This window comes from Cryptotermes secundus, unplaced genomic scaffold (genome assembly GCF_002891405.2).
Source record: "Cryptotermes secundus unplaced genomic scaffold, Csec_1.0 scaffold1228, whole genome shotgun sequence".
NCBI classification, from domain to species: Eukaryota; Metazoa; Arthropoda; class Insecta; order Blattodea; family Kalotermitidae; genus Cryptotermes; species Cryptotermes secundus.
Genome location: NW_019745102.1, coordinates 415,417 through 440,618, shown reverse-complemented (window position 1 = coordinate 440,618; position 25,202 = coordinate 415,417). Strand labels below are relative to the sequence as shown.

The 25,202-nt window shown below is 39.6% G+C and overlaps 2 protein-coding genes across 7 annotated transcripts in view; one reads left to right on the top strand and one right to left on the bottom strand.

Moving 5' to 3' along the window:
* Window positions 1–4,283, top strand: part of LOC111875025 (histidine protein methyltransferase 1 homolog) — a 15,100-nt gene extending 10,817 nt beyond the window's left edge. For 2 of the 3 annotated variants that reach the window (XM_023871033.2, XM_023871034.2), the window contains exons 6-7: window positions 1,718–1,833; window positions 3,219–4,283. In XM_023871033.2, coding sequence (XP_023726801.1) covers window positions 1,718–1,833; window positions 3,219–3,253 — 151 coding nt within the window. In that variant the 3' untranslated portion in view covers window positions 3,254–4,283. The remainder of the gene's footprint in view (window positions 1–1,717; window positions 1,834–3,218) is intronic. The other variant, XR_002844651.2, reaches the window with a different exon arrangement.
* The window catches only part of LOC111875024 (calpain-7), a 27,851-nt gene extending 2,875 nt beyond the window's left edge, over window positions 1–24,976 (bottom strand). The window contains exons 1-14 of one of the 4 annotated variants that reach the window (XM_023871030.2): window positions 24,746–24,976; window positions 24,099–24,338; window positions 18,888–19,054; window positions 17,320–17,527; window positions 15,501–15,820; window positions 13,901–14,033; window positions 11,703–11,893; window positions 10,968–11,195; window positions 9,490–9,734; window positions 8,406–8,614; window positions 7,737–7,945; window positions 7,254–7,486; window positions 5,536–5,748; window positions 1,853–1,871 (exon numbers count right to left, since the gene is read on the bottom strand). In XM_023871030.2, the coding sequence (XP_023726798.1) occupies window positions 5,604–5,748; window positions 7,254–7,486; window positions 7,737–7,945; window positions 8,406–8,614; window positions 9,490–9,734; window positions 10,968–11,195; window positions 11,703–11,893; window positions 13,901–14,033; window positions 15,501–15,820; window positions 17,320–17,527; window positions 18,888–19,054; window positions 24,099–24,324 (2,514 nt within the window). In that variant the 5' untranslated portion in view covers window positions 24,325–24,338; window positions 24,746–24,976 and the 3' untranslated portion in view covers window positions 1,853–1,871; window positions 5,536–5,603. The other 3 variants (XM_023871029.2, XM_023871028.2, XM_023871032.2) reach the window with 3 other exon arrangements.
* Window positions 24,977–25,202: the final 226 nt, after the last annotated feature.

Below are 25,202 nucleotides of genomic sequence, written 5' to 3'. Positions count from 1 at the left end.
GTTTGGTGAATGTGAGCCAGCGCTGTGTTTAGACTAATGCTTCAAGGCGTCACCTGCTTGCATTGCCGAGATACCGGGTGCTCATATTATAAGGCAAGGTTATAAAACCATCTTTTAAGATCATTTTAGTGAAAGTTTCATCCTTCAAGGCGTACCATTCACTGCTCAAATACTAAACAACCTGCTTCCATGGCCGAGATACAGGGCGCCCATATTATAAGGTAAGGTTATAAAACCACCATTTAAGATCATTTTAGTGAAAGTTTCATGTTCCTATCTCATATAATTTAAGAACAATGATGAATAAATCATTTTCGAGCAAAATTTAAATGGCCGGCTGAATATATTACCGCCGGAGAGACGGCCGCGGAATTTAAATCACCGCGCAAAAGGGTTAAAGAACTGCCAGCTAAAATATGAAATGGGAAATGTTTTATAAAAAGGGCTAATTAGGGGCCGGATGAGTAACTGTAAGTTGAAAAGCAATTAGAATCCATTTATCTATAATCCGTCTAAATTGCAACACTTTTTATTTTACACTTCAATACACTCTCTAACACTACGTGTTTCGGCCTCAAACGGCCATCTTCAGGTGTTTTTTTTTTACAGATATTCAATTAAGATTGTGTCAAAATTGTGTTGAAACTGCCACACTATTTCACTGTTCCAATTCATTTTAAAAAAACCACACGCTGTAGTCTTCTTTTTAATTAAAATAATATAAAATTCTTCCATAATTTGTTACTTATTGTTTTGCTTCACTCAGGGTGTCATCATTTCTGTAAAAAATAAGATGTTTTCCTTGGCAGCTTGTTCCTCATGTTAGTTATCTGTAATTTATAAAATAAAAAGTGTTGAAATTTAGATGGATTATAGACAAATGGACGCTAATGTGAACAACTGCAACAGGATGCTGAAATACGGAAAGCAATTAGAACGCAACAGCCTGGAAAATACAAAAAAAAATCTAAGTTGACTCCCCCCTCCCAATCCAAAAATGCTTCCATGCCTACTGCCTCTCTCAAACCTCAACTGTTCATAAATCTCCCAACCCATTTATCCATTTCTGTCCCCACCTATCTGCCCTCCCATATCTTCCCCCATCCTCACCCTTCCCTCCATGTCTACTCCCATCTCGTTACTCATCCCCAGCAGCAGCTACACGGGCTTAGTTGGAAGTGGAAGAGATGCGAATGACACACCGCACTAGCATCTTCTAGTCATCGGTTCCATTTTATATGATTCATACAGTGCTAGGCCACAGGCTGAATGGCTGAAGAATTGGAGTTCAATCCTGAGTAGAGGCAAGAAATTTGTATCTACTCCACAGCATCCAGACCAGCTCTGGGGCCCACCCATCCTCCTATCCAACAGGTTCCAGGGTCTCTTAACTTAGAGGTGAAGCCACTGGCGTGTCATGCTCACCACTCACCTCTACCTACTGTCAAGACAAAGAGATCATGGATTTCCTCCACTCCCCCACACATCATCTTGGCATTATATTTATTTAATTAAACACATGGAAAACTTAACTTTATGGGTCAATGAATGAAAAGTGTCCAATCTTTTCTTTCTTCCCAGTCTTTTCAATTCCTTGCCAGCTCTTTCTTCTGTTCCTGACGTCTTCCAATATTCTGGGTTGTCCCACAGGTCTATTCATTAAATTTTTAATGTAAACCATACACATGACAAATGTGTCACCTTAATGTAAATACAGATATCTGGCAGCCAAGGTGTGTTACTTTGGTGTCGGGGGTGGCATCAGACAATTTCAAACTTTGCTAACTGATGATTCCTCATTCCAAAGCAAAGTTTGTTGGACATGTTCTCAAGGTTGTATACTATGCATCATAAATCAGCATATTCACAGTCTGCAATAAAATTAGCTGTTCTTATTGTTCAGAAAGTCAGTATATTGGGTAGCTATCAAAATGGTAAACACGAATGTATCTACAGATTTGACGTAAGCTCATGTAAGTTTTATAGAACATATCTAATTATGTGTATACAGAGATTTATTTGGTTCAACTCTTTCATTATACAGAAGAATATTTTCTGTTTGTAATAATAAATATAGGCATTTTTACATTCATATTACTTGCCCTTTGAAAGTGGTGGATGAAGCTACAGTTGAATTTGTGAATTTGATAGAATGGCCACCAAGTTCCCCAGGTTATATCCATTAGATTACCATGTCTGGAATGAAAAATGGTTAGTGCACAAGAACTTGGGAACAGTTTCAGTCCCTGAAGTCAATGTAACAAAGAACTCAAAATGTGTGGCACCTTATATCATAAGATAATATTTGATCAGCCATCAAGCTTTGGGAAAGACAGATTTCAATGGTATTTTGTGAAAACCAGGGTCCCACTCAACATAAGTGCTGATAAAATACATGACTGAATTATAAATAAAATGATCACAGTGGAAAATAATTTTCAGTGTACCAAACAACAAGATTACTGGATTTCAAACAAAACATTCTAATTTTTTTAGTAAAATTATTTATTCAAGAGATTTACAGTACATTTTATGTATAGTCACTGACCAAAACCCACAAATGTTCAACTACATGCTGGGACCAGGGCAAGCGGTAACAGAGTTACATCTTTCACTGCCTACAGACATAAGAATTCATTTTTACTGGAAGGAACTAAAATAATTAGATTAAATTTGTAATCTTTGGAGGGGAGGAGCTGGTACTGTAAATCATTTCAGATTACAGAGGCTCCACTGTAACTTTTTTTCTGCAGTCAGATATGTTCTATGCAACACATATGAATTTCATTCAAATCTGTTAGAAAAATAAATGCTATCCCTGTGAAAGGCCATAGAGGCCCATAGGGTTGTGAGATGCTGTGGCCACATTTTCTAGACAGCTGGCTCACAGATGGTGGTGAGGTAGTCAGCCTCACACGCTGGCGACCCTTTACCACCAGGAAGATTCCTGGTACTCATTTCTGTTAAGAGACTGAATTGACCCCAGGGCCACAGTGCAGCTGGAAGGATTAGGTCATCTGAAAAATCCAATGACCTCATTGGGAAACAAGCCTACAACCTTCCAGTTTGCAGCATAGTGCCTCAACCAACTACACTACTGTGTGCCCCCTATTCAAATCTGTAGTCACTCATTTTATCATTTGTTTTACAAATGTCATTTTTGCACGATGCAGTTTTGAAAATATTCTGTGCCATTCTTAAGGTCATTTCTATTTCAGGTGTTCAGAGGGAGATCCTAAAAATAACCTTTTAAAATGCAGCATTTTGTGGTTAAGATACACGCTAAGAATGGAGAGATTATGGTGCACCAAACACAAGGCTGTGTAGTGTGATGCAGTATTCAGGAGTGTGCCCAGAAGATATGAAAAACATGAATTACCCATAAGTATTCATTAATATTGCTGAGAAGAAACACATCAAGATCAGTAAGGACTGTGATCAGAAGACTGATACTTGAATATGACTGTCATTATGTGAAAAAATAACTTTCAATTTCATATTTATTCTCTGATACTAGAATCAAAACATTAAACCAACTATATCCAGGGAGCGAAGCCTTCTTGGGAAGCTGAGAAGAATCCAGTTCATAACCTTTCACCCCACTGTCTTTAATATCCATTTTAATATTATCCTGCCATGTACTTGTGTAACAAACATTACGACTGATTAGTCAGTGTGCCTGCTTTATAAAGATACTGTCATGTATTTGGGGTTCCAGGAGTGACAGTAATGGGTTCTAGACTAGATGATTGGATTTACTGGCACTTCTAGTACAATAACTATAACAATCCGCAGTCAATCTTCAGCTGAACCCTTCTTCCTTGACTGCTGAGGTCTTGCTCCATTCTGCTTCTTGTTTTACGACTGACTGCAAATGACCTCAGTTGTCCCCTATAACCCTTCGGCATGTATAATGCACAGAAAACACACTGAGAACACAGTGTAGATGGAAAATGTGTTTGTGTTGCCCAGCGATGGATTGTTTACCAAGAATCTGTCTCTGTGGGCATGTGTTTACTGATATATTGCCTAGCAATGGATGCCCTATTGTCATGCACTTAAGTGGGAAGGTGTTTGTCACGCCACTGCCTAGCAATTTGTATACACGTTACGATTATCTAGTGCAGAGTTCAAGAAGGTGTGGAAATCTTTCAGATATATTAGGGACGAATTCCACTCTCAGTACTACTACTAGACTTTTGTAAAAATACAGGAAGGCAAAAAGATACAGTTGTCCCTGTCCTTAATTAATTAAGCACTATACCGTGAAGATATGTTGGGAAGTGGTGGTATAGCTCCATTATTCATGACCTCAGCACTAGATGGAGGTGATTCGTCAGCTTCATTCCCTGGGGAAACAGCCTCCAATACACATTGGATAGAAGGCTGGATGGGACATTATGCAGTACAGAAAAGTCTCTTGCCCCTACCAGGATTTGAACCCCAGCCACCCAGCACATAGCCTACTGCTATAATGACTCAGCCATTCCACTTCCTCTTGTAAGGATATGTTAAGAGACAGAAATTAACAGCGAAAAATATTAGGAGACACTGATTCCTGGTACTAACAAAATCAGTGCCATACGAACCAATGAATGAAGCTCGTTGCAGTTATTGTTGCTGGCAACGAGACTGACAGAATTTACACTGTTTATGCTGATTCTGTTCTTGGGTCTTTTCACCAAATGGATGTGGGCAGTACAGCCAATGTTTTGGAGGTATGTGCTGCCTCCATTTTCATGGTTGATGTAAGGAGAATGAGTCAGTCTTTGTGTATATATAGGTTTTGGTCCAATGGACTCATGAGGGGAAGGGTCGGCCCCTTGCTCAGTCCACGCTAATGGGGACAACAGACAGAATGTTACAAAAGGAGCCCTTTTTAGGGCCACCATGAACCCCAAGAACCACTGGCAACTGGTGTTCTCAGGCTCACTAAAATGAGTTGCTTAACTTCCTATGCTGTGGGTTCAGTGGTGTGGCCAAGGGAATGCTGTCCCTATTGGCCCACACAGGGCACCAGCTGCCCCCCCCCCCTCAATGGGTCTTCTGGACCCCAACCTATACATGAACACTGACTCATTCTACTCACTTCAATTCTGAAGACAGAGACAGCATGTACCTCCAAAATGTTGGCAACACTGCCCCCACCTGCATAGTGCAAACAGCCTACAGCAGGATCAACATCAATGAGGAACCACCACAAACACTTCAAAATCAGCATCATTATTGATTTTCTTACAATGGCTATTGTCTTACTTTTTTATCTCACAACTGAAGTTAGGGACTAGCTCTATCAATCTGAGTAGGCCTACTACCTGAGGACAGGGGCAGAGCCAGTCTCCAAAACATCAAAAGAAGAAAAGAATGATAATGTCCAAAAAGTTAATAATTTTAGTAACATACTAAAGTCAGGATCCACACAGGTGATGTGACGTATCTGAGTTAAAGGATAGCACGGTATATGAGTACAATTAGAAACTGAGGGTAAACTGGTAAGATAATGTTCAAAAGGGCGATGCCAGGTCTTACTCCTACCTTCAGTGTATATACTATCCCACATCAACATGACAGTGCTCCACACGACAACTCCTTTAGAAGTAGAATCACTGCAGCTGAGCCAATGAGATAGGACAGGACGCTTTCACAGTCAGAATGAAAGGGCCCTCTTGATTAGGCAAGAAGGTAGATGGAACAATACTGTATGTTCCGGCAGGTACATCCTCCAAGGCCAGCACTACAAAGCCTGACCTGAAACAAAATACTGCACTGCAGCACATGCTGTAAACATGTGTTGAAACACCAAATACAAGCGGCAGAATGAGGATTGGGTTCTTATGGCAGTGAATATATCTAGGATATATCACCATGTAGGTTCTTAGAGAGGAATCAGTGCTTCAGAGGAATATGCTACTTTCATCTTCAGGGTAGAAGCAAATACTGCACAAAGGACCACTGTACAAGTACAAGACTTGAGGTCATGATGATGACTATTAAGATTACAGTCTTCTGAGATGTGATGCCATTTGGTGGTGCCCCACCTAACTGCCTGCTATCCTTACTCCTTGATCCTGAAGATGGAGGCTGTAATAAGTTAACAGGCACAGTAAGAATGCAAATGCTAGTACATCATTTGACGGGATCAGGAAAATCTATTCACTAAACATCTTGCAACCATCCCACCGACTTCGGCACCCCTCAGGCCTCCGCGACTCTTCTGCATTCTGCCTCCCCAGTGGTTCTTCTGTTCTCAAGTAAGGCAGATGCAAAGGGTGCCTTGACTAGTCAACAGCCATGGATACCTATCTCTGGGAATTTGGGTTGCTTCAGTGATTGGGACGGGAAGAAATCTTCATGAGTTGGGTAATAAACTGTTAATTAAACACAGAGCAAATTTCACATTGGTCTGATTTATATTCAAAACACTGTTATTCAAATCTCAGTCATTACACACTGTAGAATTATCACCTCATACTTTAAAATATGCCATCAATCCCAAAGACATATATATAGTGGGTTCATCTGGGCATCTTTGCACCTGTACCCATCTAGAAAGATGTAAACAATTTTTATATTGGCCCTGAGACTCCCAGTTCAAGGCTATGGGTCAAAATTCAGGTACTCCATCCCCAATCAAGACGTTCTGATATCCAAGTACCCCTCTTTCTCACAGTCCCAGAGGGTTCAACCTTGGATGTGCTTAATGGCCAGGCTTAGACAATAAGCCTGTTTAGCAACTTTAATTTGTTGGGACGTAAATCTGATCCTCAAACATTCATGCTTACTGCATTATAAAATTTCACAGTTATCATAAAAGAAGTCCTCCTTTTGTTTGTAGCAAATCCTTTTTGCCTCAGTTCATTTCTTAACCACTAAAAGTATAAGTGTCTGCAATTTGGTTCCTGATCTGAAAGGTCCACCCTACATGACAACAAATCCACATTTATGGTGAGTTAAACTATATACCTCTCACCCTTTGCTTCATATTGTGTCTGTTTACAGTATCAGACATCCCTATTATAGCTGAACATGAAAAACACAAGAAACATGCCCGTATCCAAGAGAAACCCTTAAAGCTGTAATAATAATAGTGGATATAATAAATTAATTACAATTTGACAAAACATCATTAATACCGGAATGACTACAAATGGTGCCGAAGCCTACCTACTTTCATCTTCATGAGAAACAAAGTTTCTATCATACATGGTAATAAATGCTTTCATGCAGGGATGGTATGATTACAAGCTGCTTACCTAAATGGCCCTGAATGTTTCCTCTTGAAAGCACCAGGTGCATTCTGGTCATTGACCACAACACAAATAATCTCTAGACCAATCTGGTACAATTTGGGGCCCCTGAGATCCAACAAAACCTGGTTATTATTATGTGATGACTCCAATTTCATTTGGTAACAAGGGTTGTTGACGTGTGTGGGGTGGTTGGCACAGCCACCTGCTGTCACACCTTTCCACTGGCCATCTGTAACCTAATAAACAGAAGTGTGATGTAGTTTCTGGGTATTAAAAATAAATAATAATTTCTGCTGTCACAAATGTTTGCAGCTGTTCACAGGAAAATACAATGAAGTAACATGAGTCCTGGCAGGATGTCCAGCGTATATATCTTGTGTTGAAGGGGCACTGGGACAAATTTAAAAACCTAATACACAAATTAATGTACCTTCACAGAAGTTTCTAGTTCCATAATGACAGAAAGAATTCTAATATGTGGCTTACCTTCTGTGTATATTCATACGGGCTACTTATCTTCGCCAATGTGAAGGGGCATGTTGCATAGGCACGCAAGGTATAGAAAATTGTGTTTGTTTTCTCATACTGTGATATAACGAGTGTGTAGCGATGCGAACTGCTCTCGTTCAGGATAATCTTGCATAAGTAGTGTGGGCTGTTGATACGAACACCATCAATAAAGGGTGCTGGATCATCTGCAAGTACACTAAGTTGGATTTAGTGGCACATTTTCCTGTCCTCTTTTAAAGTATCATTCTCTTACTGTACATTGGTTCCTTTAATCTGAGACCAGAGTGATAAGATAAATGGAGGAATGATTGTCTTTCTAATTCAGTTTTGTCGAGTTCATGTTTCACAAGGATGACCTGCATCTCTTCTGACTTCTGGACTAGAGTAAAGAAATTTATTACTTCCTCTTTCTTATGTCCAGATAGTCTCCTCACCACTAACAAACATCTTCAATCTAAATTCAATGAACATGTTCCATTCAGGCTACTAATATTCCAAGCTCCAAATCTTCTGTCCTTTCATGCTCCCTGTAGCCATCTTTCAAAAAGCTAGTTTTTTCACAAGAGGAGTGGTTAGCCCTATGCTAAGGACCACCCCTTGTCTGATGTTAACATATTTTAGCTACCAGACATATTACACACTTACAAGGATAATAAACACGTCGACCATCATTCTTATACACCAGAACTGTGATATATTCGCGATTCTCCCTGAAGTCATCTATCTGTGTGATATGTCGCGTGAGTAGGATCCACACAGCACCAGACGCACCAGGCTTCACCTCCATTCGAAACTGTGGGTTTTCACCGATGTTATATGCGTCTTTAATGGGACCCGTTCCTGCACTCCAAGACCTTAAAAAATACAAGAATCATGAACAATATTGTCATCTGGAACGTAATATTGTGTAGTCTAGTGCATATTATGAACATTTCAGAGTAACCTGCTGCTTCCATCTTCAGGATACATGAGTAGGGGGTGTAGAAAAAAATGGTACAGATATAGGACAAGGGAGGACCAGGACTGGGACCCTGAGCAAACCAATGAGAATAAGAACACTGAAAGAAATATTTGGCCCTTGATTGGGATAAAGCAGGTGAGTGAACCAATGTGAGATAGGTAAGTAAGGAGAACACAACAAGGGAACAGTGGTCCTTCGATGGGCACAGAAAGTTGGAGACAACAAAAACAATGATATAGGTAGATTCAGAGGATATAAAGGTGGGGAAACAATGGGGGGGGGAGAAACAGAGCCTGCAGGTTTGTATGTTTGCATTTACAATTATTGTGTGCACATATTTTAAGTGCATGGATTATTTTAGTGTTATCAGTAGGCAGACTATACAGTGTAACACAGTAGATGACAGATGTATACTGAATTAGGAGGAATAAGGAAGAAAGTGAGCTTCACCCACCTGACATATTATCCTAGCATTTGCCTGGAGGGACTAATGAAAACCATGAAAGATCTCAGTCCAGATTCAAACCAAACACCTCCTACATATGAGTCCACTGCAATACCACCATTACTACTATGCTAACCTAGTCAGTATGGCTTGCAAATTTATGGTATAAAGGAAACCAAATTTTTTGTTATGCTACATAATTTTCATTTCCCTAATATTACAGTTTTCTCAATTTTACATTTCTACCTGGTGATCCCTAAAATAAAATTGAAATTTCACTGTACGCATAACAATCACAAGATGAATATGAATTTACAACTTACTGGTGAATGCAATATGTATATGAGAAGAGTCCTGGGTTCCAGTTCAGATAGAAGACATCATAGAACCTCAGGATAGAATCATAATCAATCCAGAATACTCCATTGTCAAACATGGCAGCACTAGTAGGATCAAAATTTAAAGTCTGGCGTAACTCTGGGGTCCAATGCTTCGTATCCAGCTCAGAATAGTTACCTCTCCATCGCACATGTGACCACGGGTTCTTCAACTGCAGAAGCCGCACACCCTATGCGCAGAGAGCATGACATTCATAATACAGACTCAGACCCAAATAAATATTCTTGTGTACCTAAAACAGTTTGAATAATACCCCTTCACCATTACAGCTGCAAGTACCACCAAAAGCAGTGACAGTGCTGTAACGGCAATCTCTTATTTTGGGATATTTCAAAGGAGGAAAGAAAAGAACAAGTTGCAAAATGCATGCATTATATAATTCTAGCGAGTCTGCTCTGTTAGTGACTCCACATTTCTCAAGTACCAAAATGGCAGCATAAAAATTAATTTTAATTTGGGGGGAAGGCCATTTTATGACACTTTCGGTATCGCAGACTGCACAGCATAAACAGTACCTTCATTCATATGTTTTGCATGTCTCTACTTGGACAAATGTACACAGTATAAAACAGAAGAACAATATATGGATGGAACTGCAATGGATCTGGAAGGAAGCAGTCATAGCCTAATTTATAACTGAGGTGTGGAAGTGAAACTCTAAGATGGAACAACAGAGTTTATTCTGCAAGAGGGGCAAGATTCCATTCTCTACCCCCCCACATTCACAACACCCCACCACCCCCAACAGAGAGACACAAGTCAGATCATTAAACTGATCACTTGGCCGCGCCATAGCTCAAGCGGCTAGTCGCTGGCTTCCCACCGCGGCAGCCTGGGTTTGATCCCGCGTCTGGTCAAGTGATTTGTGGTGGACAAAGTGGTGCTGGGGCAGGTTTTCTCAGAGTACTTCGGTTTCCCCTGCCAATCTTCATTCCACCAACTGCTCCACAGTCACCCTCACCTATCATCTGGGGCTGGTGCAATAGGCCAGAAGTGGCCGCAGTACAAGGGACGTAGTCCCACCCCACTAGCAATAAAAAAAAAGTGATCACTTGCTCACATACGGTCCTACTGTGAATCACATGACATCTTCTTTCGAGTGACATACTTCTGAGTCTCGGAATATCTGAGGTCCTCACAGCTGAATGTGATGTCATGTACTCCAGTATACATTTACTGCTCTGCTTTCTGGCTGCTTGTAGGCTGTTTCTTGCTTGGTTTACTCTTCAACCCTGAAGATGGAGCTAACATGTTCCTCCAAAACACTGGATGACTTTCAGTTATATCCCAAGAACTCTTTGAGTTCACCAATGTTTCAGAGTGCTTCTAGCCTGTTACTTGCTTGGTTTACCCTTTAGAATCTACTATTGTCTAAAAAATTTGAATGAAATGAAAAATGTACCTTGACCGTGCGCACATCTAGGACAGCATACGCATGTGTTGGGACCAGCCCTGACCTATCAGCTTCAGCCTCACTCATCTCACCCGTTGCCACAGTGACCAGTACATCCCCTTTATGAAGACGATTCAGCAGCTTGTCAAACAAAGCATCTGCATTAAAGTCAGGTTCACTGGCCCTGACTGACATGCGTTCTGGTATCCAGCCTGTGAGTGCATGAAGATCAATGTTCTGCAAAATCAGTTCAGATCACAATTTCAGCATTCCTTCAGAAGTATACTGACATGGGTTCATCTGTCAATATGGCAACATTATCACTAATCAATAAAGCACTGCATGAAAACTAACTCCATCGAGCAAAGGCCTTCTTGTGAAGGTAACAATCGCTCAGCTACTAAATTCCTAGCTTCTTATGCAAACCAAAGGCTTGCACTAAGTTCCGAAGAACCGAACAAACACTGGACAGCATTCTGTGCCAAATAAATCCAGTCCATATACACCCATTTCTTTAAGACCCACTTTAATATTATGCTCCCATCTATGCTTAGGTTTACACAGTCTCTTCCTTTCATATTTTCACACCAAGATTTTGCTTTATATATACATATGGACAGAGAGACATATAAAGTGATCCAAAATCATGTGAATGTGCCATAAAAAGAAAAAAAAAAGTAATGTATATTTCAATAGAACTCTTGAAACAACTCCAAGTAATAAATACAAATAAATGCGGCTCACACTATTGGATCCTGGGAAGTCATAACCTCCCATAACTTTCATGTAGGCCTTCTCCAGCAGCGAAATCCACAGTTCACCGTTGTTTGTTGAGTACGAGCACAACAGTCCCCCATGTTTGCCAACAGGCAAGTAATCATCAATTATAACTTTGCGGGGTATTCCATTAATATGCAGCTTTACCATGTACTTGCCTGCAAAGAGATCACAAACCACTCGTAATGCAAAGATCTGCTGCTGTCATGGGCCTCAGGAATGAACAGTATCACTACAGAAACTCACCAGTAATTTGTAACTTCAGCCAGTTCAGTCTAATCCATATCTTGACAATGTATATCCCAAAAACCATTTTAACCCTTTTCTGCATCCTTCCAACACTGAATCTCTAGAAATATAATTGTATCAATGAGCGTGCATCAGCGTGTCTAGTGACTGGGTTACAGTCTGCACAACTAGAGAATCACAGTTCATTCCCAAAGAAGGTCGCTGTGTTTCCCTTTGCAACCATGAGCAGACTAACCCAGGGACTATCCAGCCTCCTACCCAGTGGATGCAAGGGACTCTTTCTTTGAGGATATGGAAGCCAGGTCACAAAGCTAACATGCCTCCAACCAGTGCCATGGTTAAGTTGTCAAACCTCCATTTCCCAATACATCTTCATGGCATGTACTTAATTAAACACAGTGACAACTTTAAATTTACCTTCAAACTGTTTTACTTCCACATTCATCAATCTGTCACCGATATAGGTGATCTGGCCCACGCTGCAGCTACTGCGACATCTCATTCTAATTACAGTTTGTTGCTAGAGTGGCAATTTGTCACCTCAGTTAAATATTCTAAACACATGAACATTGCATGTCTCAAATTCTATAGGTCAACTGGCATAACAATCAGTTAGAATTCAACACAAAGTTGCAGCATCAGTTTCATTGGCTTCCATACTATTAACTTCCCCTGCTTTCTCCTGAATTCTTTTCCAGTCCTACGTTATCCAATGGTACGTCAAGACTGACATTCAATGCCATTTCCCAAGGATAACACACACAGTTATGATAACACGTCTGCTTTATACACTATACTAAACTTGACATATCCACATCATATTATCATCAACACAATACAATGAAATAAAAGACTGTTTGCTCATTCATGACCTTCTGTATAATTTACATCCATGCAAAGTGTTAATGCTCAACAATGTATTGTTATGGTATTTTTTTTATTGCTAATCGGGCGGGACTAAGTCCCTTGTACTGCAGCCACTTCTGGCCTATTGTACCAGCCCCAGATGATAGGTGAGGGTGATTGTGCAGCAATTGGTGGAATGAAGATTGGCAGGGGAAACCGAAGTATTTGGAGAAAACCTGCCCCAGCGCCACTTTGTCCACCACAAATCCCACTTGACCAGACCCGGGATCGAACCCGGGCCGCCACGGTGGGAAGCCAGCAACTAACTGCTTGAGCTATGGTGCGGCCATTGTTATGGTAACTCTAATTTGCATAATTTTATAGCTATCCTCTCATACACACAAAACTTCTTTATACACATACAGAGAGAAATACAGAACCATTACGTACATCAATAATATTTCAGAGTATTAAGATTTTAGAAACTGTACATATAAATGTAAGATTTAAGGTTTTCATGGCGGTGACAATGAAGATTGCCGTCTTCTGGGATGTGGTGCAGTGTAGATATTGTATAAACCGACGTTTAGGAGGAACGTATCGCCTCCATCTTCAGGGTGTAAGAATCTGGAAGCAAGGAACCAGCATGACCAGCCATGGCTGCTGGTGCCTTGCTTGTGGATTCTTATACCCTGAAGATGGAGGCGATACGTTCCTCCGAAATGACGGTTTACACAATATCTACATGGCACAACATCCCAGAAGAAGAAATTCTGTATATATATGAGTAGATGTCTTATTTATTACAAATATATGTACAGTTTGTTAAATCACTGGATTACATTAAGCAAACTGAGGCTTTTATGGCAGTGACTATGAAAATTACTCAAAGGATTGTCACACTTTACAGCAAGACATCAGAGTAGACAGTAAGCTTATGATGTGTTGTAATGACAGGTCTCTGCCTTGTCACAATCACTGACGAGACTGCATTCTAGGCTGACAGCTTGTTTCATTCTTAGACAAAAGTTATTTGGTCTGTGAAGCTCTCCTCTTGGGGCTTTTCTTACCAAATGGATTATAGATGGGCTCCTTCTTACTGTTCCGAGGATAGATGATTGATGTGACCAGCCGCCGTCCAAAACGACGTTCATAAAGAGCACTCACAGCAAGCGAGGCGACAAATGAACAATCAGACACAACCTATAATGTGACATTTACAGTTTAAACTTTCCTGCAATAATACAGTATTACTCCAAAATACACTACTTCACACATAGCTACAGAGTGATTTTTTCCAAATGAGAACCCAGTGTTAGGAACGTTAGTAATGTCAGAGGACTAGGGTGCAACATGTCATATAACAGAGGCTACCCCTGTTGTTAAGAGACAGAATTATTTGGAAAGGACTATCGCCCCTACACTTGCCAAATGTCACCACCACATAGGGCTACATTAAAAACAATGCCTACCACAATAACCCACACAATCTGGATGAAATGAAAATCAACATATTCAATACTAATTCTGACATTTCACCCCTGACGCTGCAGGCAGTGTCTACAAATGTGTTTTGTTGTGCTTGGTTATGTAAAACACACATCAGTGCACACTTTCTGTAACAAAACGCATTCTAAGCACCTTGCTCTGAATAATGTTCTCACATATAAATCACCATACTGCGCACATGAGTTTCACCAAAATTGCCCTAGCCCTCTGCCACATGATGCTACTATCATATGGATTTTCATTTTAAAAAAGGCACCCTGTATAATATATCTGTTGGCATGCAGTTTCTCACCACTCAACACATTCAACTTAATACCACAGACTGTTCTCCCAAAGAGAACAAATTACAATGGTCTGACCATATAAGAAGTACAGAAAGAACAAGGCCACCAAGAACGGAATTAGAATTAAAACTGAAAGGATAGTGACCTATTGAACAACTCAGAAACAAATGGTTCAGTCATGTACTGGGAGACATCAAAAAGAGGGAAAAGAGCTGTTAAGCATTTAAAAGGGAAGATTATGCCAAGAAAGAAGTGACTCGGGATTTTTCTTCCATCAACCCACACAAAATGAAACTGATGCAAGAATGTGGTGATGGTATTGGCTCAGTTATAGATCAGTATGGCTGAAAACTGGAAGTCTCCCATTAAAAAGTTTCACCATCTGCAAAATGGCCTATGGGATACATGAAAAAGTTATGTCTTATACAAACAAGGCTCTATTATGGACCAATATAGCTGAAAATCAGAACTGCCCTACAATTTTTCATGAAAGTCTCCCATATCAAATTTAAACAATATCTATGAAATAGTTTATTTGATGCACAGGAAAGTCCATTTATGGCCTTACGTAAATAGGATCAGTTATGGATGAAAACTGGAACCACTCAGTAACTTTTAATGAAACTCGCCCATATCAAATTTTAAGAAATGTTATCCAACGGCATAGCTCCTGATCACCTCCATAAAAGGCATTCTTTTGTCATTGTAAAGAATGCCTAAAATGCCAAGGGCTCTTTGCAGTACGATGACATCATCAGGTAGAAGATCATTAACTTAGAATATAAGCTAAATTGAGTAACAAATCATGATACTGCATTCATATCAGCTACAAAATAAGTAAACACATCAGGTAATTTGTCTTGGTTCTGTACCTTACCGTCTGTTTAATGCTGAAACAGTCGACATGTTGGCCAATCACCATCTTAGGTTCAGGGAAGATTTCATCAGGACGAGCCCAACGGACGAAGTCTCTCCTCTGCTTTGGTGACAGAGCAAGGTGTCCATCTCGGTCAGTGAAGGGAAGAGAATACTGGAAACGTTCCCCTAGATCCATATTCATGAAGGGCACATACTCCTTCCGGTTTATGTGTGATGTTTGGAGCAGAACTCTCTTCTCCTCCTCTGTGTAGGTGTCCTGGCCTCCTGTGACTTTCAGGTGTGCACTACTGCCCCTGTGCAACTGAGCTTTCCCTGCTCCTGCATACATCAGTCATATCACTAACCACAGAACTGTATTACTTACCCTTCTAAAGGGCCGTGCCATAGCTCAAGCGGTCAGTCGCTGGCTTCCCACCATGGCGGCCCGGGTCTGGTCAAGTGGGATTTGTGGTGGATAAAGTGGCGCTGGGGCAGGTTTTCTCCAAGCACTTTGGTTTCCCCTGCCAATCTTCATTCCACCAATTGCTCCGCAATCACCCTCACCTATCATCTGGGGCTGGTACAATATGCCAGAAGTGGCCGCAGTACAAGGGACTCAGTCCAACCCCACTAGCAATAAAAAAAATACCCTTCTAAAACTTGAATAAGCAAGCGTCACACATTGTGTGTAGAGAAACCGAAAAATTCTGTGTGTTCAAGATCTCACAGGATGGTTCTCCCTGCGCTTACTTAAGTACCATGCCATAGGGGAGTGGTAGTAATGCTCCATGCATTATGTCCTGGTCATTTCACTCCCACAGAAATAGTTTCCAGTACCCACTGGATAAATGACTCGGTGGGTCTGGATGCCAAGATAAAGAAAAGAATCTCTTGCCCTTGCCAGGATTTGAACCACAACCCCTCAGTAATTCTGTCCACAGCCTATTCACTATAAGAACTAAGCTATCACAGATCAACCATCATTTGTAGGTTGCAAATGTAATAATAAACTTTATGAAATCCATAACATATATCCAAAAATAATAGTCATACACTGGCTCACACTGAAGACTCTCCCATAAAAAGTGGATCATTATAAGTGAACACAGAAGAAAGAACATTCAGTATATTGTGTCTGTTAATTTCTCATAATATAATGTTTCTTGTTTCTCTTGTCATTGTACCTGCACCACTGCAGTTTCCTGCTGTGACCTTGGAGTGGGTGGAGCTACTACCAGATAAAGAAGCCTGGTTACTATAACTGCAATTGAAAAGTAGTTCATACTTTGTCATACTTTCATGCAGTCTGTCTTTACCTCTTTTACCTTATCTTGAAAACCACAAAATTTTCAGAAAAAAGTGTGCTGGGCCCAAAATGCGTTTTCTACAAAAGTTTTGTTCAAAATACTTTTCGCTTTTATGCTCAAGATATACATGCAGAAACATCTTCTCATCAAGTATATGCACTGCTGTCGGGTTTTAATCAGGGTTGGAATGTCTTGACACATTTTAGTACAATTACCCAGTATTAAAATCCAGTTGATGGTTTTCAAGTTATTACAGTCAGATGGACATGCCAAAGAAAATAGGTATATTTTGCAAACTTTTGCTGCAAATATACCATAAATGTTAAGTTCTTTATACCACTGTTGACATGAACATTCATCCTGGTTAAGTATTTTTACCAATCCTCCTCTTTTTGATTCTAAATTATGAAAAAGTCTGTACTTATATACAGAAAAGAATGTTAAGTTTAACACTCATAAGTTCCATGCTTAATTAAAAACACGTACAACTTTACTTTTGTTACACTATGTCGTACCCTAGAAGACAGTTACCTCTGTTGGTTGCAGCCGTGGCCTGCACACTCACATTGGGACTGGTGTACTCTGGCACTGAACACAATTTTGGCTGTACAGATACATGACTTGTGGGTTTCTCCTCAACCTGTGGCAAGATACCTTTCAGTTCCTCAGCCCGCTCCAGTGCCTGACGAGCCAAAGAAGCAAGCTTATTCTGAAGCTCAGGGTCTTGGGCTGATGACCTCTGGAACACATGAATGTAACTTGAGAGTACTATATGGTAAAAAGTAAAGCTGTCCCTGTAACAAATCATGAAGGCCCTTAAGGGTGTGAGAGGTCAAGGCTCCCACATTTTCTAGACAGTCGGTTCCCAGACGGCAGTAAGGTTGTCAGCCTTACGCACTGGCCACTCTTTACCCCCCAGGAAGATTCCTGGTATTCATTTCTGTTAGAGGCTGAGTTGACCCCAGGACCATAGTGTGGCTGGAAGGATTAAGTCCACTGAAAAATCCAGTGACTTCATCAGATTCAATCCCGCAACCTTTCAGCTTGTAGCATAGTACCTTGACCAACTATGCTACTGCATGCCTTGAATACTATAGGGTTAGGTAAGGTTTACTGTTCAGGGTGCAATAACATTTCATGGAATGTATTATAAATAACACCTCAGCACAAACACTGAGACAAAGTTTTTGTTGTTCTTAATTAACTGAGCACCATACCACAAAGGTGTGTTGTGGGGTGGAGGTATAGCTCCAACATTCTTAACCATGACACTAGATGAAGGTGAGTGGTCAGCTCACTCCTGCCACATTATCCCCCACCCCCCAGGAGAAACTCCCTGGTACCCTGGCTATGGGTTGGACAACTGAGGGGCTAGAGCTTGAGTCCCGGTAGGGACCAGGTCTGAGGCCCACCCAAACACCTATCCAATGGGTACTGGGGGTTTCCCCAGGGGTAAAGTGGCTGGAGAGTGAAACTGACCACTTACCTCCAACTAGTGTGCTGAGGTCAAGAAAATATGGATCTATATATCCACTCCCCCATATATCTTCACAAGCACACGGATAACTTTACTTTTTTTTTTACCTACTGTTCACAGTCAAGGCTAAACTGTAATTTGGTAGATAAGTACATAAATTTCACAGGAATAACGCGCCTGCATCTTCAGGGTAGAAGCAAATGTTGCATGGAATAGTGTCCGCAAAAAGCATCACTATATGAGATTTTAGATTCTGACATTTATCTCTGCTTACCTGCTACTCACCTGCACTAATTTCGCCGACAAGCGGCAGTCGCTCGGTCAGTATAGTTCACTTGCGAACTAAAATCACGGAGTTTTTTACTTGCAACTCATACACCTCCTTCTACAATGACTATGAAGGCAGATGGTTCTTCTGAGTGTGTCAAACCAAACTATTCAGTGTCACAGCCCAGGTGACCATATCATAATAGTGACCATTATAATATTCACAGCCTTGAGGAACTTAAAATCTCTTACAGTAAAATCAGTGCATACAGATATCTGCAACTGCATCAGGGGGCAGACATGAAGCACTTTAGGGGGATTCAAAGGGAGGAAGCCCCTCTTTCTGGATACTTACCGCGCGGATTCCCAGATCAACAGCCTGTGTGTACAGCTCCACAGCTTCATCTCTGTTGCCTGCCTCGTCTGCGTCCAGTGCCTGACAGAGCAAGAAGCGACACTGCTGCAGCTGTTTCTGACTCTCCGACAGCACCACAGACTGTACTGCAGCTTGCTGGTTCAGCCCTGTACCAGTTAAGTTACTGTCATATACCAAGAGTAGAAACATGCAGCTAATACAAAACTTTACGTCTAGTTTATATAAATGAAATTTATATTTTGAAAACCTTTATTTTTCAGGAACAGGGGGATTTTAGGCCTCCCAGTTTTATAGGGCTGGTGCCTTGTTTTAGCATTAAACAAGAAGTTCTGGGAAGTAACTCCTTACTCTCCTTTGGTACGACAGGGACTGCATAGAAAATGACATGTCCAACTGTTGGCAGCAGTGTTTCCTTTCCGGTCTTCCCTGAAGTTACATAAACAGGACAACTTACAGCTTTCATCAGTCAGGGACACACACATACCCTTTCATTTTTCTTTTTCAAAATAAACTAAAAAATGTTGATTATGCACTATGCCATGAAGACATATTGTGGAACGGAGGTATAGCTCCACCATTCTTGACCTTGGCATAGGATAGGCTATGTGGTGAATGCCCTAGGATCAATTCTCAGCGGTGCAAGATATCTCTCTTCTCCATATTGCACAGAATGGCTCTGAGATCTAACGAACCTCCTATCCAATGGGTACCTGGGGCTCTTTCCCCAGGGGTAAAGCAGCAAGGGTATGAAGCCTCCATCTACTCCAAAGGTCATGAAAAATAGAAATATACCTCCACTGCACCATACATCTTCATGGCATAGTGTTTAATTAATTATGCAGTGACATTATCTTTTTCGGAATAACTAGGATCAAAAATGCAACACATGGCTTGCTGGACCACATGCATGCACCATCACACACAAAAATATCTACCTGACGACCTTATAAGGTTGACTCATGCTGTAGAAGTAACATCTATAATACATGACAACACAGCACATCAGCCTACAACACAACAATCAGTTTGCCTTCAAGACAGCCTCTGCAAATTAAATCTGATACAAAGCTGATGAGGGTCAAAATAACTTTCAACAGGGCTGGTATAACTGGAGGCAAGAGGGGAGTTCCTGCAGCTGCGTGTATGGCCTACCTTGGACTCCCACCGCTATGTCTGACAAAGGGGAATGAGGGCCAGGCTCAACATTGGGAGTCCAAATCTATAAAATGTATGGATATTCATGTCTTGGGCCATGATGAAACAACCCAGCTTACTGGTGGGTACTGACAAACTGATCCCAGGGCTTTAGAAAACAAACCATTCACGGTTAAGACTTCCTCACAGAAGTTAATGGGAACATGGGTTTGAGCCCGAGAGAAATTCATTCAGTCATTCATGTTCATTCATCGTATAGATCAGATTACATTGATGTAGGACATGTCACATGATATAAATTATAAAATTATCAAAATTACAATAAATTCTTAACCAATAAACTAACAAAATATGTAATGATTGTTTACATCTAACATGTATCATTATTCAGTATTTAAGAATTTATCATTCATATAGTCTTCAATTGAGTAGTAACACCCATTAATCAGTAAATTCTTCAGTTCCCTTATAAACTGGTTTTTATTTTCAAGTTGTTTTATATTATTACGTAATTTATTATAAAAGATACAACCAGCAACTGAAGGTTTACTGTTATAAAGTTCCAAGTTATGCTCCCATTTATGGTAGTCATTGTTGTTTCTTGCATTGTGAGTGTGTACTTGTTTATTTACCCTGCAGTTACACTTATTAGTTATATATAAGATGGTTTGTTGTATGTACAACAAATATACTGTTAAAATCATCTCTGCACGATTCTAAAGGTTTTAGCCTTGCAGTGTACCTTACTGCTCTTTTTTGAAGAATAAAAATTCTTTTAGTAAGTGCCTTAGCACTGTGTCCCCATACTACAATTCCATATGTTAGAAATGGATAGATCAAACCATAATATAACATTCTTCTACCCTTTAGGTCAAGTATTTTAGCAAGTCTATTTATTATAAATAAGTTGCGGCTAATTCGACTGCAGGTTCTATCAATATAAGCATCCCAGCTCAAGGTGCTGTCAATTACTACCCCCAAAAAGTTTATACTTTTAACATTCTCTATTTCCATATTCTTGGCTAAAATGTTATATTTATGGTCCTGCCTACATTGCTTTGTCTGAAAAAAGATGCAGTGCGTTTTGGCTGGGGTTATGAATAAATCATTCATCTCAAAGTATTTCTCCACAACTTCAATGTTAGGTGAGGTTACATATTGGAGTTCATTTATATCTTGTCCCATACTCAATATTGAAGTGTCGTCTGCCTACATTATAGATCTACCTTGTGTTAGGTGAGGAAAGTCATTTATATATAAAATAATAAGTAATGGACCAAGGACTGATCCCTGAGGGACTACACTTTTAATTGGAAGGCTACTCGATAAATATTCCTTCATTTCGTTGATTTCCATATGTACTACTTTTACCTGTTGTGTTCTATTTGCTAGATAGGATTTCATTAACATATGTGGAATAACGCAAACAGCATATTTATATAATTTTTCCATAAAAATGTTATGTTGAATACAATAAAATGCTTTGGTAAGTCTAATGATATGCAGTTTTTTTTATTTTATCATTCAAGTTATCTATTATATTTTCAATAACTGTAGCAACAGCGCATTAGTAGAATGTTTTTTTTAAACCAAACTGAAATTTATTTAATATATTATGTTTATCTAGGAAGGCTGTTAATTGATTAACTATTACTTTTTCCAAAACCTTAGAGAAAGTAGGAACAAGTGTGATTGGACGATAATTACTTGCATCTTCCTTAGTCCCCCCTTATAAATTGGGGAAAAGACCGATATTTTTAATATAGATGGAAAAATTCCATCTCTAATTGAGGCATTAACCAATTCTAAAAGCAGTTTAGAAATATAAGGTGTACATTTTTTAGCAAGTAAGGTGAGATATCTTTATTCGCCATACTGTGGATTATTTTAATCAAATCGGCCTCTGTTATTTCAAGCAAAACAAACGAGTCTTTTAAGCTAACTATGTTGTTAATAGTTTGTGGATGGATTAAATTTTTATCAAGTATAAGACTATTAACAGTTTCTGCAAAGGTTTTATTAAATATATTACAAGTTCTACTTGGGCTTGAAACTATTTCTTTTCCATCTAATAAGTATATATTTCTAGTAAGTATATTATTTAGAGAATTTCCTTCATGATTTAAAAATTTCCACAATGCTTCTGGAATGTTTATTGATCTATTTATAATATTCTGAATATAATTTGCTTTTGCAGTTTTTATGATTGTATTGTATTCTTTTTTATATGCTTTATAAATGTTTTTATAATGCTTTTATATTCCTGAGATTTGCATTGTATATAAAGATCATACAAGTTTCTTAATTTGTTCTGGCTATGACAACAGCCTTATTTACCCATGCAATGTTTCATCTTACCTTTGGGCAGGCTATATTAAAATAGTAGTTAAAAATGCTATAAATGGAGTTCCATTTGTTCTCTATATCATTTTCACTAAACACCTCAGTCCGAGTTTCAGTTTGTATAAAAGAACAAAAGCAGGTTATATTGTAGTCTGATAAATCCCTAACCTCTTTATAACAACTTATTTGTAGTGGTGCGGTCATATTAATAGTTATACATTGTGCATAATAATCCGAAAGTAGGCTATTTATAACATTAGTATAACAGCGATTAGCAGGTAATGTTTTGATCTATAATCGTTGTCGTACTCTCAGTTACTCGAGTAGGAATATTTATTGTCATAGTCATGTTATAAGCATTCATGATATCTAATAATTGCTTATGACCACATCCATTTTCCTGGGTATTTATATTTAAGTCTCCAACAAGAATGACATATCGATCTGTCTGAACAAGCTGCTCCAATACATCTATTAGTATGTTAGAAAATTCATATATTCCACCACTTGGTGATCTATATAATGCAATAATTATAAGTTTTATCTTGCCACGTTATTTCTATACCAGTAACCCCCAGCGTTTTTTCTATACTTTTTCCTGTAACCCAATTCAAGGGTTCACTTTGCACCATGTTACTGGTACAGTAAATAGCTATCCCCTCCACCTTTATATTTTTTCCTACAAAAATATGAGACTAGAGTATAACCTTCTAAATGGGGGAATCACCTGATACGCTAATGATCCAAGACAAATGAAGGCACTAGAGCTGGGGTATGCAGACGTGACAAGAGGAGGAAGTTCAGATTTTGCCTTGAACAATACACCACTGTGTTACAGGCAGAAGTGTATACCATAATGGTTTGTGTAGCAGAGAATATGGACAGGGGCTATGAAAAGAGGACAATTTACATTCAATCCAACAGCCAAGCAATAAGCAAAGCACTTGAAAACTACCAGATGAACACTAAAGCGGTCTACCACTGCAACCATTTCCTAATGAAATTGACTCAACAGATCACAGTTCAACTGATATGCATGCCAGATCACAGGAAAATGATACTGCTAATTGGTTAGTGAGAGATGGCTTTGGATATCTACTAACAGGTGATATCTTGGTCAGAGTTGCCAAGCAAGCCATACAAGAATTGAAGAACAATGACCACCATGAATACTGTAGTCTACATCTGGACAAAAACATGTGAAAGGTTTCCTTCAGGAACCCTCAACCAACAGAATTTGGGAAGGCATCTGAGCCAACTTACTAGACCATTCACAGGACACTAACTCAAGAGGATACCTATTCAAAATGAGATTAAAAAACATCTGCAAAAGGTGCCATGACAAAGATCCATCAGTGTCATGTCCTATGTCACTATGAGGCTCTAGCTGAATTAAAGAGTTTGTCACATGCAGCTCTACTTCAAGAAACGAAGTAACTATCAATAGGCCCCAGAACTGAACCACTGCACTTCATTTGAAATGCAGAGTATTAGAGGGATAATTTTAAAAAGGCAATCCACAGCACAACTGTGGGCAGTAACAGTCAGCACCCACCTCTTGATATCTAATCTAATCAAAGAACTCACCACATAACTTTCATCCGTTAAATCTTCTCATTAATTGAAATACTTCAAATAAAGAAAGTCACTACTTTGACAAAGCATACAATTCTGAACACACTAAAAACTCACTAAGCTGATCAAGTGCCTGAGCACGCTCCTTATACTCAGCTGCCTTTTTTGTCCACGACTCTTTGTTTCCATCATCGGCAGTGCCTGAGATAGCTAACTCAAGAAATCTTGCTGCTTCGCGGTAGTAAAATGCAGCAACTTCATGTTGCCTGTCACGATCAAATTGTATCGCACGTGTTGAAGATGTCAAGGCATCTTCCACTAGCCCTTGTACATTCCAGCTCATCTCTCATCTATATTCTGTGCAAAAAAAAAAAAGTACGTAAATTAGGCATCTGTTGCAAATACGGCACGCAGGCATAACCTTAATCTAGACTTATCATGCATACAATTAATGCTATCATGACAGTCACATTTCTTCACATACAGTTCACTCTACCCATAGCTTTCAATGACTGACTTTACTCTTCATTGGTTTGTACGTTTATAACCACATTTACAAATACCTGCATGAAGAAGGCAGATGCTTTCAGGCAGCACGTAACAATACATTGTGCTTGGGGTCTAATTCTGTCACTTCTAACGCACAGTTTACACATTAAACAGTAACTCAAGCTTCTAAACTTATTAATGGTTCCTATTACATTACAGGGTATATTCCTCTAACGTGAAACTTCGAAACAGCGTTGTACCCAAAACATACTCACCCACATAAAACAAGCAAATTATGTTCTTTTCTGTTATTAAAAGTCATGCTGTTTAAGCTATTGATTCAAATGAGACGCCAACGTTGTTAAATATACGACGTTCCATTTAGCAAGACCTTATTCCAAAACAATTACACAATTAGTCATATACCAACATGACCATTTCGTCCAATTATTGATACAACACTCATTATCCGCCCTGGAAGTTGCCATACAATGAGCACAGTAATACCATAGGAACCGTAATACTGCTCTGTGGAAGCGTATATAGGCGAAGGCTCACCAAGGCAACTAGCAACCGCAACGCAACCGCAGTTTCAGAGTAATGTCGCCGATTTCAAGCATGCAACTGGTTTCCAGATTAGCTGGCGCACACTGATGAAACTTGAGTTGGATTATATATTTATTTATTTATTCTATTGTAAAATTCCGTCGATCCACTCTAGGTTACAAATAC